The sequence below is a fragment of the Erinaceus europaeus genome, chromosome 5, assembly GCF_950295315.1.
Source record: "Erinaceus europaeus chromosome 5, mEriEur2.1, whole genome shotgun sequence".
In the NCBI taxonomy this organism is placed as follows: Eukaryota; Metazoa; Chordata; class Mammalia; order Eulipotyphla; family Erinaceidae; genus Erinaceus; species Erinaceus europaeus.
The window spans coordinates 95,702,350-95,718,209 of NC_080166.1; the positions used below are offsets into that span (position 1 = coordinate 95,702,350).

Genomic DNA, 15,860 nt, shown 5'->3' on the forward strand with positions numbered 1-15,860 from the left:
GTAAGATACAGAGAACGATAATAAAAACATTTCAAGTAATGCAAAATAGAGCAGGTAGCTCACCTGGGAGGGCACCTGGCCATCATGCACTCTGCCCAGGTTCAAGGCTCTCGAACACTACATGGAAGTCACAGTGGGAACTTGGCTTTGTTCTCTCTCTCTCTCTCTCTTTCGCTCTCTCTCTCTTTCGCTCTCTCTCTCTCTGTAGTTACTCCCAGAATAGTGAAATCATGAATGTACAAGACCCCCAACACCAAAGTAAATAAAGATCTATTATTAATGCAAAACATATTTTGAAAAAGTTCAAAGTTATGATATTAGTGCTCATATAAATGTGTTTTTGTTTCTGTTCTCCTCTGGATGCTAACTGGTCATCTTGGACCATAAGGAACTGTTTGCATCACCTTGTGGCTATTTCCCAGATTTACATAGTTCAGTAGTACTAGAATGTTTTTTAATTCACTTGATAAATAGAAATTGACAAGGGATTGAAAGGAAGAGAGAAAGACAAGACAGACACCTACAGCACTGCTTCCCCACTTGTTAAGTTTCCTCCAGCAGGTGGACACCGGGGGCTTGAACCTGTGTCTTTGAGCATGGATTCATGTGTGCTTGACCAGGTGGAACAACACCTGGCCCCATACTTTTTTTTTCTTAAAGATTTCTTTATTGGTGAGAGAGAAAACTCGTGCATGTCTCCGGCACATACATGACTGGGGATTTAACTCAGGACCTGATGCTTGACTTTTTTTTTTTTTTTAATAGAGGCAGACAGAAAAACAGAGAAAGAGAGTAAAAGAGACCATAGCACTGAAGCTTCTTTCAGTGTAGGAGCCCAGGCTTGAGCCTGGGTAGGGCACAAATCATAACAGTGCACTATCCAAGTGATCGATTTTGCCAGCCCTGGATCTGATACTTTAGAGTCCAACAATTTATTTACTGTGACACCTCTGAGGATGCTTAATCTTTTTTCTTTCTTTTCTTTCATTTTATTTTTATAGAGAAACTAAGAGGGAAAGAGAAGCTAAAGAGGGAGAAGGGGAGACACGTGCAGCACAGCTTCACTGCTCATTAAGTTTCTCCCTGTGGGTGGGGGCCAAGGTATCTGTGCATGGTAACATGTGCACTCTCACGTGTATCAAAATCCAACCCTTGATCCCATCTCTGTGGAGAACAGTCTAGAGAACTATCAAAGGCTAGAAATGGACCTATCCTATGATCCTGCAATTCCTCTCCTGGGGATATATCCTAAAGAACACAGCACTCCCATCCAAAAAGATGTGTGTACACATATGTTCTTAGCAGCAGAATTCGTAATAGCCAAAACCTGGAAGCAACCCAGGTGTCCAGATGAGTGGTTGAGCCAGCTGTGGTATATATACACAATGGAATACTACTCAGCTGTAAAAAATGGTGACTTCGCTGTTTTCAGCCCATCTTGGATGGAGTTTGAAAAAATCATGTTAAGTGAAGTAAGTCAGAAAGAAACAGAAGGATGAATATGGGATGACCTCACTCTCAGGCAGAAGTTGAAAAAAAACAAGATCAGAAGAAAAAACACAAGTAGAACCTGAAATGGAATTGGCGTATTGCACCAAAGTAAAAGACTCTGGGGTGGGTGGGGGGGAGAATGCAGGTCCAAGAATGATGACGGAAGACCTAGTGGGGGTTGTATTGTTATATGGAAAACTGGGAAATGGTATGCATGTACAAAGTATTGTATGTACTGTTGAATGTAAAACATTAATTCCCCAATAAAAAAAATTTAAAGAAAAATCCAGCCCCTGGGCTGCTTAATTGGAATATTTTGAAACTTGTTTATTTTAGATGCCACCAAAAGTATATCTTTTATTTCCTCTCTTAGTTCTCTAAAGACAGGCTGGTTATAACATTAATTAACAGATCAACGTTGATCTTCTCTTCATCTTGTTATATTTTTCCTCGATCATCATTAAGGCTTCACCACTACCAGTCAACTTTTTCAGACAGAAAGACAGAGACAGCAGCCTGGGAGGTGGAACTCACAAAGAAGAGGTTCTGTAGTCAATTTCAGGCTCCACACCTCAGAGTGATGATCTGGTTCTTTCTTGCTCCCTCCCTTTCACCAGAAAGGAAGGAGGGGACAGGGAGAGGTGAAGGGAGCAAAGAGTGAGGGAAGGAAGGACGGAAGAAGAGAAAGAGGAACTGAGGGACAGAAGAAGGGAAGGAAACTAGAGGACCAAGCTTCCTCTAATGTGGAGGGGGACAGGTTCATACCTGGGTCATGTGCACGACAAAGCAGGCACACTATGGGGGCTGGGCCGTGGCACAGCTGGTTAAGTGCACATAGTACTGAGTGCAAGGATTCGGGTTGAACCCCCCCCCCCCCCCCCCGCTCCCCACATACAGGGGAGATGCTTCACAAGCGGTGAAGCAGGTCTGCAGTTGTCTTTCTATCTCCTGGCTATCTCCTCCCTCCTCTTTTCTCTCTGTCCTAGTCAATAAAATGGGAAAAAATGGCAGCAGAGAGCTCTGAACTACAACTCCATCAGGAACCAGAAAGAGAGGAGGAAAAAGGGAGGGACATTTGGATGTAATAATAGGTATATTTGTGACTTGGAAGAGATGGGACCACCCCCTCCCCCAAAAAGAGGCTAAATATATACAAATATAGACAGATGACAGTAGAAATAATAGTTAACCCCTATCTGCAACCTTGGGAAAATAGCTGTAGCTTACAATGAAGAGATTGTGGATCCAGAACTCTGGTGGTGGGAACAATGTGAAGTTGTAGCCCTGTTATATTGTAATTCTATAAGTCAATATTAAATTACTAATAAAAATAAATAATATAGCTAAAATATTAAAATAATAAAATATGCTAATTCGCACCCAAAAAAATGGCTGCCAGGAGCAATGGATTCATAGTGACAGCACTGAGTCCCAGAAATAACCTTGGAGGCAAAAGAGGGGGGAAAAAGGCACACTCTCCAAGTGAGCTGTATTGTCAGCCCAAATCCTTTTGCCCTGTCAATAGTAAATTTAAATGGAGGAAAAGAATTTTTTTTTTTCTCCAGGGTTATTGCTGGGCTAGGTGCCTGCACCATGAATCCACCGCTCCTGGAGACCATTTTTCCCCCTTTTGTTGCCCTTGTTGTTGTAGCCTCGTTGTGGTTATTATTATTACCATTGTTGATGTTGTTCGTTGTTGGATAGGACAGAGAGAGATAGAGAGAGGAGGGGAAGACAGAGGGGGGAGAGAAAAGATAGACACCTGCAGACCTGCTTCATGCCTGTGAAGCGACTCCCCTGCAAGTAGGGAGCCGGGGGCTCGAACCAGGATCCTTACGGCGGTTCCTGCTTTGCACCACATGCGCTTAATCCACTGTGCCACCACCCGACCCCCGGAAAAGAAATTTTTTTTTTCTTTTCTTTTCTTTTTTAATATTTATTTTATTTATTTATTCCCTTTTGTTGCCCTTGTTGTTTTTTTATTGTTGTAGTTATTATTGTTGTTGTCGTTGTTGGATAGGACAGAAAGAAATGGAGAGAGGAGGGGAAGACAGAGAGGGGGAGAGGGAGACACCTGCAGACCTGCTTCACCGCCTGTGAAGCGACTCCCCTGCAGGTGGGGAGCCAGGGTTCGATCCGGGATCCTTATGCCGGTCCTTGTGCTTTGCGCCACCTGCGCTTAACCCACTGCGCTACAGCCCGACTCCCGGAAAAGAAATTTTTAAGCAGCAACACCTGCTCCCTCCATAGTCTGGAACATTTTCAAATTGAAGATAAACCAAAAATCAAGAACTATACTTAAAAAGTCAATCCTGATTCAGAACACTAAAAGCTATCAGAGCTCTCTCTACTTGGTTTTTCCATAGAAGTACCTACCTGGTCTTAGGCTTCAACATCTGGGGCCCTAGGCAGGGAATCCTTGGAGTCCCACATTGGACCTAGCTTGCTAATACATCCCTCTCTTCACCACCAGTGACCACTTCCATCAGGAACATCAGCATAAGCCCTCTGGCAGGCCTGTTTAGGACCTTACTGTGCCTATAAAGTAAGTCAAGGTGGAGACTGTCCCACTCTCCTAAGGGAGGCTGTGTTATCCTATTCTGCCACTCCAGGAAGACTGATCCTGAAATGAATGCAGTCTGGAATGTTACCCACTGTGATCATGGACTGCAACCTCAAACTGACAGGGACTCAGAGGTTACACAGGTTCCTGTGCTAAACGTGTATATAGGTCCTGGGGCAGATAGACGGGATAAGCAGTTAATTGTATCTATATGCTTTTTTCATGTTTGGGAGCTTCTCTCTGCCCTAATCTAGCTTTCTTTTTTTCTTTTCTTTTTACCAGAGCACTGCTCAGCTCTGCTTCATGGTGGTGCAGGGGATTGAACCTGGAACCTCAGAGCCTCCAGCATGAAAGTCTCTTTGCATAACCATTATGCTATCTACCCCACCCCACTTAACTTCTCTCCACCCTAAGACTCCTATTCTCATCTGTTCTATTCCTACTTTTGGGATCCTTTTTATTGTTTAATTTCACTGTCTTGTCTTACTTTATATTTTACTGCCTTTCAGCCACCAAGTTGCAGATGCTATTATGATCCCATCCTGACGTCCCTGAGCAGACAACCTCACCAATATGTCCTGGAACCTCACCTCTATAGTCTTACCCTACTAGGGAAAGATAGAAATAGGTTGGTTATGGATCAACCTGTCAACACCCATGTCCAACAGAAAAACAATTACAGAAGTCAGATCTTCCACCTTCTACACCCCAAAAAGTATTTTGGTCCATACTCCCAGAGGGGGAAAATTGTTAGGGGAAGATGACCAGAGAGCTCTGAACTCAGATTCCATCAGGGCCCAGATAGAGAGAAGAGATTTAAAAAAAAAAAAAAAAAGGACATTTGGATGTAGTAATAAGTGTAGGTATAATTATAAAGGAAGAGAAGGCAGAACCATAGAGGAAAAAATGGGGGGGGGGGCAACTATATGTAAATATAGTTATAGAAATCATAGTCAACCCATATTTTTTACCTTGGGAGAACTACTGCAGTTTCCAGTGAAGGGAATGGTGACAAAGAACTCTGGTGGTAGGAACAGTGTGGAATTATACCCGTTATCTCATAATTTTATAAATCAACCGTAAATCACTAATAAAAAATAGCAAAAAAAAAAAAAGGCACCAGGTCTTATAGTGACATTTCATATACTTCAGAATTAGCTCATTCCATAAAAGCAAAAATATCTTTACTAGCTAAACATAAAGTCAAATCAATAAAACATTTAAATGGTCTGGGGGTAGTACAGTAGATACAGCCTTAGACTTTCAATTATGAAGTCCCATATTTGACCTCCAGCACCTCATTTACCAGAACAACATTTTGGACCTCTTTTTCTCTTTTTTTCATGGTACTAGATAAACAAACCTCTTTAAAAAATATATTTATTTATTCCCTTTTGTTGCCCTTGTTTTTTTTATTGTTGTAATTATTATCATTGTTGTTGATGATGTCGTCATCATTGTTGGATAGGACAGAGAGAAATGGAGAGAGGAGGGGAAGATAGAGAGGGGGTATAGAGAGACACCTGGGAGTCGGGCGGTAGCGCAGCGGGTTAAGCGCACGTGGCACAAAACGCAAGGACGGCGTAAGGATCCCGGTTTGAGCCCCCGGCTCCCCACCTGCAGGGGAGTCGCTTCACAGGCGGTGAAGCAGATCTGCAGGTGTCTGTCTTTCTTTCCCCCTCTCTGTCTTCCCCTCCTCTCTCCATTTCTCTCTGTCCTATCCAACAACAATGATGACATCAATCACCACAACAATGTTAAACAAGGGCAACAAAAGGGAAAATAAATAAATATAAAATAAATAAATAAAAAAGAAAGAGAGACACCTGCAGCCCTGCCTCACCACTTGTGAAGTGACTTGCCCTGCAGGTGGGGAGCTGGGGGCTCGAACCGGGATCCTTAAGACGGTCCCTATGCTTGGTGCCACCTGCACTTAACCGCCCAACTCCCACAAACCTTTTAAAAACAATGAAACATTTAAAGAATCTGAGCTAATAGTTTTGCATCTAGTTGCATTTATAAAACTCCAGGTAAAAATGTCTCTATGATGGCTTCTTTAAATGAACTGGGTTTTTAATTCATTCTTATTTTTAATATGTATTTATTTATTAATCATTCATCAGAGCACTACTTAGTCCAGGCTCATGGTGGTATGATGGATTGAACTTGTCACCTGGGAATCTCAGGCATCAGTCTTTTGTATAACCCCAATGCCATCTATCCAATCCCAAATGTGAGAGATGGTTAGGTCTTCTCTTCAAAAGAACATGAATAGAACAACTGTTTTGTACAAAAATTCCTTTTATGAATTGTTATCTGTGGCCAGTAGTTGTGTATTCTTTAGGTCAGCTCCTTGCAGTGCTTGCTAATCCCCCAGCAGAGACCCTCAGATTCTCTTTCTCCTTTGCTTATTTAGGCACCGGGGAGATTGTGAGCTCTGAAGCCCAGCCCAGGGGTGGAGGAGACAGTTTTGCATCAGGTATAATAGACGGGAGAAGGGTGAAGGGACCACTGTTGGCAGCATGTCCTTTTGCAAAAGAATAAATGCCTTGCTTCAACGTCTTTTATTTTTTGCCTTGATAAGTAATTTTAATTGGATGTCATTTACAACACCAGATGAACTGGTTTCAAAAGAAATCAGTCTCAAGCTTGTGCATATTTTGCTGCCCTTCTAGACAGTCTACCAAACAATGCTCAAGTTTTCATGATCGAATCCTTAAATAGGTCCTTAAATAGCTCAATTCTGTTTGTTCTTTCTTCCTCACCATGATCCTTCTCTACAATCATCTGGATTACATCCAAGAACCCAGAAATTAGGTTTCTATTTCTTACTATTCTTAGTGTCTTTGTCTCATCTGTTCCCTTTCTCTTCCTTCCCCTTCTGCTTCAGCTTGCTTGTCTTGGGTAACAGTAGGGCTTAAGTTTCATTGTGCTTCATAGTCCATGGGAGTACTCACTCTTTCCATTCTGCAGTCACAACAGTCACTTCCGGTATTCTGTGACCTTCATTACCTTTTGATTCTGCTCAGCTATTTTTAACACTGTGCTTTTTTTTTTTCTCTGTGCTTTTCTGTTCTTTTTAAAAAATATTTATTATTGGGTAGAGACAAAGAGAAATAGAGAGTAGAGGGAGTTAGAGAGGTAGTTAAAGAGAGACACCTGCAGCCCTGCTTCGCCACTCTTGAAGCTTTTCCTATATAGGTGGAGACCTGGGACTCAAATCCAGGTCTCTGCACGCTGTACTGTGCACACTTAGCCAAGTGCACCACCACCTTCCCCCTGTGCTTTTTCAATTGTTTGACATTCCTTGTCCAAGAAAACTGAAGGTACCTGTGGCCAAAGTGGAATAAGGCCAGTGATAATGAGAATATTAGTTTAACTAACACACACACACACACACACACACACACACACACACACACACACACACTTTTATCACTTACTTTTCAGAGACAATACAAAGATTAGTGCTAGTATTATTTTTGCAGAACTGACCTTATCCATACACAATTTCATGGTGCCACTCTTTTAAAAAAATATTCGTTTGAGAAGTCAAGAAGTTAAGAGGAAGATAGAGACTGATTTATCTATTATTGGATAGGACAGAGAGAAATTGAGAAGGGGGAGATAGAGAACGAAAAAGACAAGGGAGCCCGGTGGTAGCACAGCAGGTTAAGCACACATGGGCGCAAGAACCAGTGTTAAGGATCCTGGTTCAAGCCCCTGGCTCCCCACCTTCAGGGGGGGTTGCTTCACAAGCGGTGAAGCAGGTGTACAGGTGTCTATCTTTCTCTCCCTGTCTTTCCCTCCTCTCAATTTCTCTGTCCTATTCAACAACAACAATGACAACAAAAATGGGGAAAATGGCCTCTAGGAGCAGTGGATTCCTAAGTGCAGGCAGTAGACCCAGCAATAACCCGGAGGCAAAAGAGAGAGAGAGAGAGAAAGAAAAAAAGTTACAGTTTGCAAAACTTTCTCCCCTGCAGGTTATGACCAGGGGCTTGAACTTGGGTCCTTGTGCACTGTAACATGTGCACTTAACCAGGTGCACCACCACCCGGCCCCACTCCACTCTTATTCAGAGAGACTGAGAGAAACAGAGACACCATAGTACTGGGACATTCCTCAAGTCATGCCACCTCCCAGGTGACACAAGGCTTGATCCTGGGCTGAGTGTATGGAAAGGCACATGCCCTACCTTGTGAGCTATTTCACAGAAATATCTACCAATGCTAGTAATTTCTAGAAAATGACAGAAGACTCTATCAATGCCAGAAATCTTGTCAATGAACCAATTCCCACATCAGGTCTTCAAAAGATTCTACAAAGAGGTAAGATGCAAACCAAGAAAATAGGTAAAATAGGGAGCGTAAGTACCAGATTAAGGATCCCGGTTTGAGCCCCCAGCTCCCCACCTGCAGGGGGTCATTTCACAAGCGGTGAAGCAGGTCTGCAGGTGTCTATCTTTCTCTCCCCGTCTTCTCCTCAACTCTCCATTTCTCTCTGTCCTACCTAATGACGACATCAATAACAACAATAATAACTACAACAATTTTTTTAAAAGGGCAAAAAGGGAAAATAAATAAATATAAAAAATTTAAAGAAAGAAAAGAAAATAGGTAAAATAAGGACTCAGTGAGAGTTGGGAAGACAGAGTAATGGTTCTGCCTGATATTCTGAGGTCACACATTCAATACCCAGAGCCGTAGTCTCAGTCTCTCTGTTTATCTTTCATTAAGATAAATAAAATAGGGAGTTGGGCGCACATGGCACGAAGCGCAAGAACAGGCATAAGGATCCCGGTTCGAACCCTGGCTCCCCACCTGCAGGGGAGTCGCTTCACAAGCGGTGAAGCAGGTCTGCAGGTGTCTGTCTTTCTCTCCTCCTCTCTGTCTTCCCCTCCCTCTCTGCATTTCTCTGTGTCCTATCCAACAACGGTGACATCAATAACAACAATAACTACAACGACAATAAAACAAGGGCAACAAAAGGGAAAATAAATAATTTTTAAAAATTAAATTTTTTTTAAAAAAAATGCAATGAATATATGTTTAGAAAAGTTGATTTTTTTTTCCTTTTTTGTGCTCACTTTGTTATCAATTATAATGCACTTAATAAAAACTTTAAGGTATATTATACGTGTACTGTGTAAAGCAAAAGATGAAATAAGGGAACAGGTATTCTTGGGTCAGAGAGCTCTCCAAATAAGGTACCTTCATTACCACACTCATGACCCAGGTTCAAGCTCCTTCACAATAGGGAAGGTGCTAGAGGTATCATGTCTCCTACTTTCTCTATATGAGTAAAGAAAAAAGTATTGCAGAGCTGTGAAATCATGTGTGTGCAAGACCTTGGTTTCACACACACAAGGTATGTTTCAAATTATGATTTCACTCTTATTTCACACTGAAATAAGTTATTAAATTCTGAGAGACACCCAAACTCTTATACTCTCTCTCTCTCTCATATAAAACTTTGGTTATAGGAACCCACAGCAAAATCCATGGGCTGAACTGAGGAAACATGGCTGAACATGTACCCTATGTCTAGGTTCTGACTCTCGCATTTATTTTTTTCCTCTAGGGTTATCACTGGGGCTCAGTGCCTGCACTACAAATCCACTGCTCCTGGAGGCCATTTTTTCCTTGTTGTTGCACTTGTAGTTGCTATTGTTGTCAGAGCTGTTGTTGTTGTTGTTGGATAGGACAGAGAGAAATTGAGAGGAGGGGAAGACAGAGAGCAGGAGAGAAAGACAGATACCTGCAGACTTGCTTGTGAAGTGACCCCCCCTGCAGGTGGGGAGCTGGGGGCTCGAACGCATTTTTGTTTTTTAATTGCCACCAGGGTTATCACTGGGGCTCATTGTTCGCACTATGAACCCACTGCTCTTGGTAGCCATTTTTTCTTTTTCTTTCCTCTTTTAAACAAGATTTTATTGATTTATTTGGATAGACACACATGGCAAAGCTGTGAGCTACTGTGCTGGCCCATGATGTAGGTCTATAGATGAAACAATCACAAGAAATTAGCTCAGATTCACTTGGCTTCTGCAACAGGGATTCAAATGCCAGATGAGAAAAGCACTCTTAACATCCACATTTTACACTCTTCCCCACAAGGAAGAAATACCATCTTGGGTCAGTCCCTCCTGTAGATCATTTAAAATACATTCTGAAAGTATGTGAGTCACAAGAAGACACAGTACCTCCAGAGCAGTTCTGAGTTTAAAATAGCAGCATCTCCTTATAACAGTATTTCTTAGCATTACTCCAAAATATGTAGAGAAAACATGTGAAATATGTTAAAAAATAAGACAAAAAATTATTTGAAAGAACATAACCAGTTAGTTGAGTTTCTTAAAATAAAATATTTAAATTTACATGTAACAACACTAAAGAATGAGGTATATAGATGTTTTAATCACAGACTTTTACTGTAGGCAATTAACTGTATTTCACAACTAGCATCTTACAAAGACAGTACCATTGTGCCTGTAAAAAGTACTGCAGTTAAACAGAAAATTACATCACCACATGAAACCACCAAATATCACAAGTTTCAGGGTCTACATTTTTTTTTCTTCATATACTATCATGATGACTTTATGATATTCTGTGTTCAACTTATGTTTTTAAGTTCATTTCAGAAGTTCCCTATAGGTGGATACATATTAAACAAATAGGGAAAAAAAAAAAAAAAGCAAGAGACCCTAGGAGAATTTAAGAAGTACTGTGTGGTTTCTAGGTTAGATTTTTAAATATAACATAAAACACTTCATTCGCTGTAAACAAAAATGCAAAATCTGTAGTCATAAAAATATTTTATTGGTGATTTTACATAATAGTGCTGGGGCTGTAAATACTTTTAAATTTCAGGATACTGATATATGCTTAAACTTGCAGTTGTGTCTGAAAATAGGCCACTATGACTCTTGTTAAGACTTTTTACATTTAACAAGAGGCCAATTAAACTGATTTAAGATTAGTTATTTCCCAGTTCTGTGCAACAGTTCCCATTTTCTATAGTGATTAGATTCGTATTTCTATGACCCTGAATAAGTTTGGGGCAAGGAAACAGTGATAAAACTATAATTAAGTTAAAGCTTTTTCAAAATTGCAGCTTTTAAAATATGGTAGGTTTCTTTTTTCTTCTATTTTTGCCAAATGCTTCAGTTATTTGAATTTAAATGTTTTCTATAATACAGAAAAATACCAGTGTTCAATGACAATAGCACTAAACCTGAATTATAAAGCTAAATAATCAATGTTTAACTGTTCACCAGTCTACTAGTAAACATTACAATAAATGAATGCTTTGAAAGAAAAAAAAAAGATAAAACCAGAAACTTAATTCAGGAATAATAATTTAGTAAAATGTGTCAAAAACATTGGCAACAGTTTATACAAATTCTTTATTTAATAACAATTTTCCTATTTAACCACACCAAGTACCAGCAGGTGTATTCAAGAGGATAACCATTAAGAAAATTCTGTTGCAGCAATAGCTGATTTAGTTGATCTCTGACCTGTATACATATAACTATTTGTTTCACAATTCTCAAATAATACATATTTAGGGAGCTTGCACTATGATATAAAAAGTTTAATTCATTACATGCCAATAGTAGAGAATTCAAGAGTTATGTGCTAGAATTCACTAAACTAAAAGTGAAAATAGACTTACCAATAACACTGCATAATGAATAGTTCAACCACATTTTCATGGCACCTTTAACTGTGGAGACCAAAATATTAAATCTGGAAATGTTTGGGAGGCAGAAATGGCAATAATAAAAAAAAGAATCTAACTAATGTCTGTTTTCCACAAAATTCAAATTGTAGACGGTGCATGAATTTGCTTGTCATGAAAATGTGGTACTTCTTGGCATAATCTGTGTATCTGCATGGTATGACAGAAGTGGCTGAGAAGTGGGAGAAAATAAACTTTAATGAGATTCTCCATTCAGTGACGAGGCTTCTCCTCTAGGTGAAGATGACCTGGACATTCCCCGCTCTGTGTTGTCTGAGCTGGAGCCACTCTGACTGTGTTGATCTGCGGAAGCAGCACTAGACGCTGGTGGGGACTTCGTTTTCTCCTTAAAGTCTGTAATAATGACTGTCAGGTCTCCCACGGTAACTTCCAGGTGCTGAGCGCTACTCCGATCCACATTTTTCAATCTTGGCCTAGACACAAGAGGTGATGCACATTTTAAGCTCATTTTTCTTTCTACCCACTTTCTGAGCATTCAGTGAAGCATGTTTCAGGCAAAAATGACAAAACAAATACATGTTAGCTTAAAGTTCTAGATTTGGGCAGGGGAGAAAGCATAGTGATTATGCAAAAGACTTCTATATATGAGACCCAAGGTCCCAGGTTCAATCCCCAGCACGACCATAAAACAGAGCTGAGCAATACACTAGTAAAATAATAATAATAAATATAGTCTAGATTCATGTATCATGTATAATTAGCTACAAAAATATAATCATTTCAAACCACTGACATGAATCAAGTTAACAGTTTGTGAAATTCCTTCACTGTGTCAAAAACAAAACCTCTCATGCGTCTCATCATAGCTTTATGATGACTTTGCAGACAAATGAGTCTCCTTATTTAAAAAAATAATAAAATGTCTTAGAAGGGCAAGGAAGCAGTTGTACCACAAAGGAAGCTGTTACTAGCTAAGGCTGAGTCATGTGCAGGGCTGTTTACTGCACTGATATGCAATGATAAGGACGCCTTTACTAGCAGTTCTGCATGGATGCATGACCAACCTGACTAAGTCTATGCAAATATATCTGTTCAGTGTTGTACATACCATTCCTCCCTTTATGAATAAATATGAATGTCTCCTCCTCCCCATTTAAAATATTGTTTAGCTTTGGTTTAGTGCCAGGGATTGAACCCAGGACCTAAGAGCCTCTAGTATGGAAGTCTGTTGTTTAAATCACTGTGCTAGCTCCTCAGGCAATGAATGTCTTTTAATTGAGTTTAAGAAAATAAAAAAAAAAATTCTTAAAAGCATCCTAACATTTAAGCTTATATTCGTAGACTGTTTAATTTTTTTTCTCTTTCTTTCTTTGTTTCTTTCTTTCTTTTTTTTTTTTTTTGCCTCCAGGGTTATCACTGGGACTTGGTGCCTGCACTACAAATCCACTGCTCCTGGATGACATTTTTTCCCTTTTTGTTGCCCTTGTTATTTATCGTTGTTGGATAGGACAGAGAGAAATTGAGAGAGGACGGGAAGACAGAGAGGGGAGAGAAAGATAGACACCCGCACTCTCTACACAAAATATAGAGATAAGAACCATTCATTTCCACTTTGTCAATAGCAATGTTAAAAGGCGGAGTTAAATGCTCACAAAACACTCTTCAAACTTACCTGGTTTTCTTATGACTGTTCTTTTTGCTAGTCGTTTCCTTTTCACTTTTTTCTTTTTCTACTTTGTCTTTTTTCTCTTTCTTTGACTGTGTAGGGGGCACAAACTGCTGAGTAACCTGCTGGGCAACCAACTGGGAGACAGGCCGAGGTTTCCTGTGTACATGTTAAAAAGAAAAGCATTCCTCATTATTATAGACTTAAGAATGTTACCTTTTTGTAAGGAAAAAAAAAAGAAAGCTCAATTCAGGAGAATAAGTGACTTCAAGTACAGCAATTTATCGCATATGAAGCAATCCATATGTTTACTTTGATACAGATACTTATATATATATGCATACTTATATACAATGACATTTCCTATTGGGCAAAATACAATAAACTAAGAACAGCGAAAAATCACAACCCAAGATACTCAACCCACTAGAATGCAACTGTGATATGAGTTAAGATGAAAATCATTAAAACTGTATTTTATCCAACTGAATGTCTGTAGGGTAAATAAACATACAATTTTAAAATTAAACCTAGAAATTTATCCTGAAATAACACTTAATTCGACCTTTTTTATTTTCTTAAATATTTTATTTATTTATTTATTTATTTATTTATTAATGAGAGAGATCGAAGAGAAAGAAACAGATATCACTCTGGTACATGTGCTGTCAGGGACTGAACTCAGAACCTCATGCCTGAGAGTCCAGCGCCTTATTCACTGTGCCACCTCCCGGACCACTCAACCTTTTCTTCAAAGAAGAAAATGTCAAACTGCTATGAGAATGGCTATTTGTTCTTTCCTTCAAAATCTTTCTCTCTGTCCTATCAATAAACAAACAAACAAACAAATAAAATGGCTGTAGGAGCAGTGTATTTATAGTGCTGGCAATGAGCCCCAGTGATAACCCTGGAGGCAAATAATAATAATAATAGTAATAATAAGGCTGGGAAGACAGGAAGGTATCCCATAATCAGAAAAAAATAATAAGCTTTGAAATTTAATTTTTTCTTGTAAGGTAAAAGGTCACTGATGAAATTCAAGCTTGAATTTTTATCAAAATTAAGAGCACTAGACTGGAGGGAAAAGGTACTATAGAGGAAGAGAAAAAGAGTTACTTATAAAGACCAGGCCAAAAAAAAAAGGTTTGAAAGGAAGCTGTAGTGAGATTATTATTATTATTATTTTTAAAGAGACTAAAGAAGCAGAATCTAGGGGTCATGGTAACTAGTTAGATGTGCTTTTCTCACTTTCCAACCAACAACCAATGCTTCAACCAAACATACAGAGATCCCTAATGTAATCAACATTATCTCGAGGGAATCAGACAAAAGTCAGTCTATATGTTAGTAAGTGCTATTGGGTAAATTAAGTAAGAAAACTAGGGAGAAGGGACTAGGCGGTAGTGCACCTGGTTAAGCGCACACATTTCAGTGCTCAAGGACCCAGGTTCAAGCCCCTGGCCCCCACCTGCGGGGGGAAAGTTTTGTAAGTGTTGAAGCAGGGCTCCAGGTATCTCTGTGTCTCTTTTCCTTTTCTATCTCTCCCCCTCTTAATTTCTCTCTGTCTCTATCTATCCAATAATAAATAAATAAGTAAAGATGGAAGGAATTATAGGTTTATGTTTTTTTCTGTGTGAGGCCAGGAATGAACACGTCTTCCCTCCAGATCCTTCTTCTTTTTTTTTTTTTTTTTTTGCCTCCAGGGTGATTGCTGGGGCTCAGTGCCTGCACCATGAATCCACTGCTCCTGGAGGTCATCCCCCCCTTTGTTGACCTTGTTGTCATAGCCTTGTTGTGGTTAGATCCGTTTTGTTTTTTTTTTAACAGAGGGTGGGGGTGACTAGAGTAGAGAGAAGAGATATCATCACCCATGGTACTCCCTTGTGGTACCAGGTCTAATCCCAGGCTCTGGCACAGGGTAATGTCTACCGGATGAGCTATCTCCCATCCCAGCAAAGGGTAGAACTTTACTTCTACTATTTCCTCTTCAAGGCTACAGATACCACAAAGGAAAGAAACTATCAGCTTTACGTACCATTGCATAGCTAGCACAGTACTGAAAAAAAAAAAAAAAAACTAGACACTGAATGAATAGTTGTTGAAAGAATAGATAACAAAACCAGATTATGGAGACTTTTTTAAAAAAAGAAAAGGTAATCTGTGTTTAAAAGCACACACTGGAGACAATCAAGATGAACTAGTCACTACACAGAAGTAAACAAACAGTGACAACACACGAGCTGAAGGGTGTGGCAGGGTTGAGGAAAGATTTATATAGACCAGTGCCCAAAGAATCACCAAAAATCAAGAGTTACTTCAAAGTATAAAATGCAGCCAAGGAGTAGTCAGCATTTTCTTTCCCAAAATACTGTGGATCTCTGAGTCTCTTCCACAATATCCTAAATCATAGATTATGTAGTATTAAAGGTT

General features: G+C 39.7%; 1 protein-coding gene across 8 annotated transcripts in view; it reads right to left on the reverse strand.

Moving 5' to 3' along the window:
* Positions 1–10,453: 10,453 nt before the first annotated feature.
* The window catches only part of YAF2 (YY1 associated factor 2), a 96,438-nt gene continuing 91,031 nt past the window's right edge, over positions 10,454–15,860 (reverse strand). For all 8 annotated transcript variants that reach the window (XM_007531149.3, XM_060191563.1, XM_007531150.3 and 5 more), the window contains 2 exons: positions 13,437–13,589; positions 10,454–12,237 (listed from right to left, as the gene is read on the reverse strand). In XM_007531149.3, the coding sequence (XP_007531211.1) occupies positions 12,000–12,237; positions 13,437–13,589 (391 nt within the window). In that variant the 3' untranslated portion in view covers positions 10,454–11,999. The remainder of the gene's footprint in view (positions 12,238–13,436; positions 13,590–15,860) is intronic.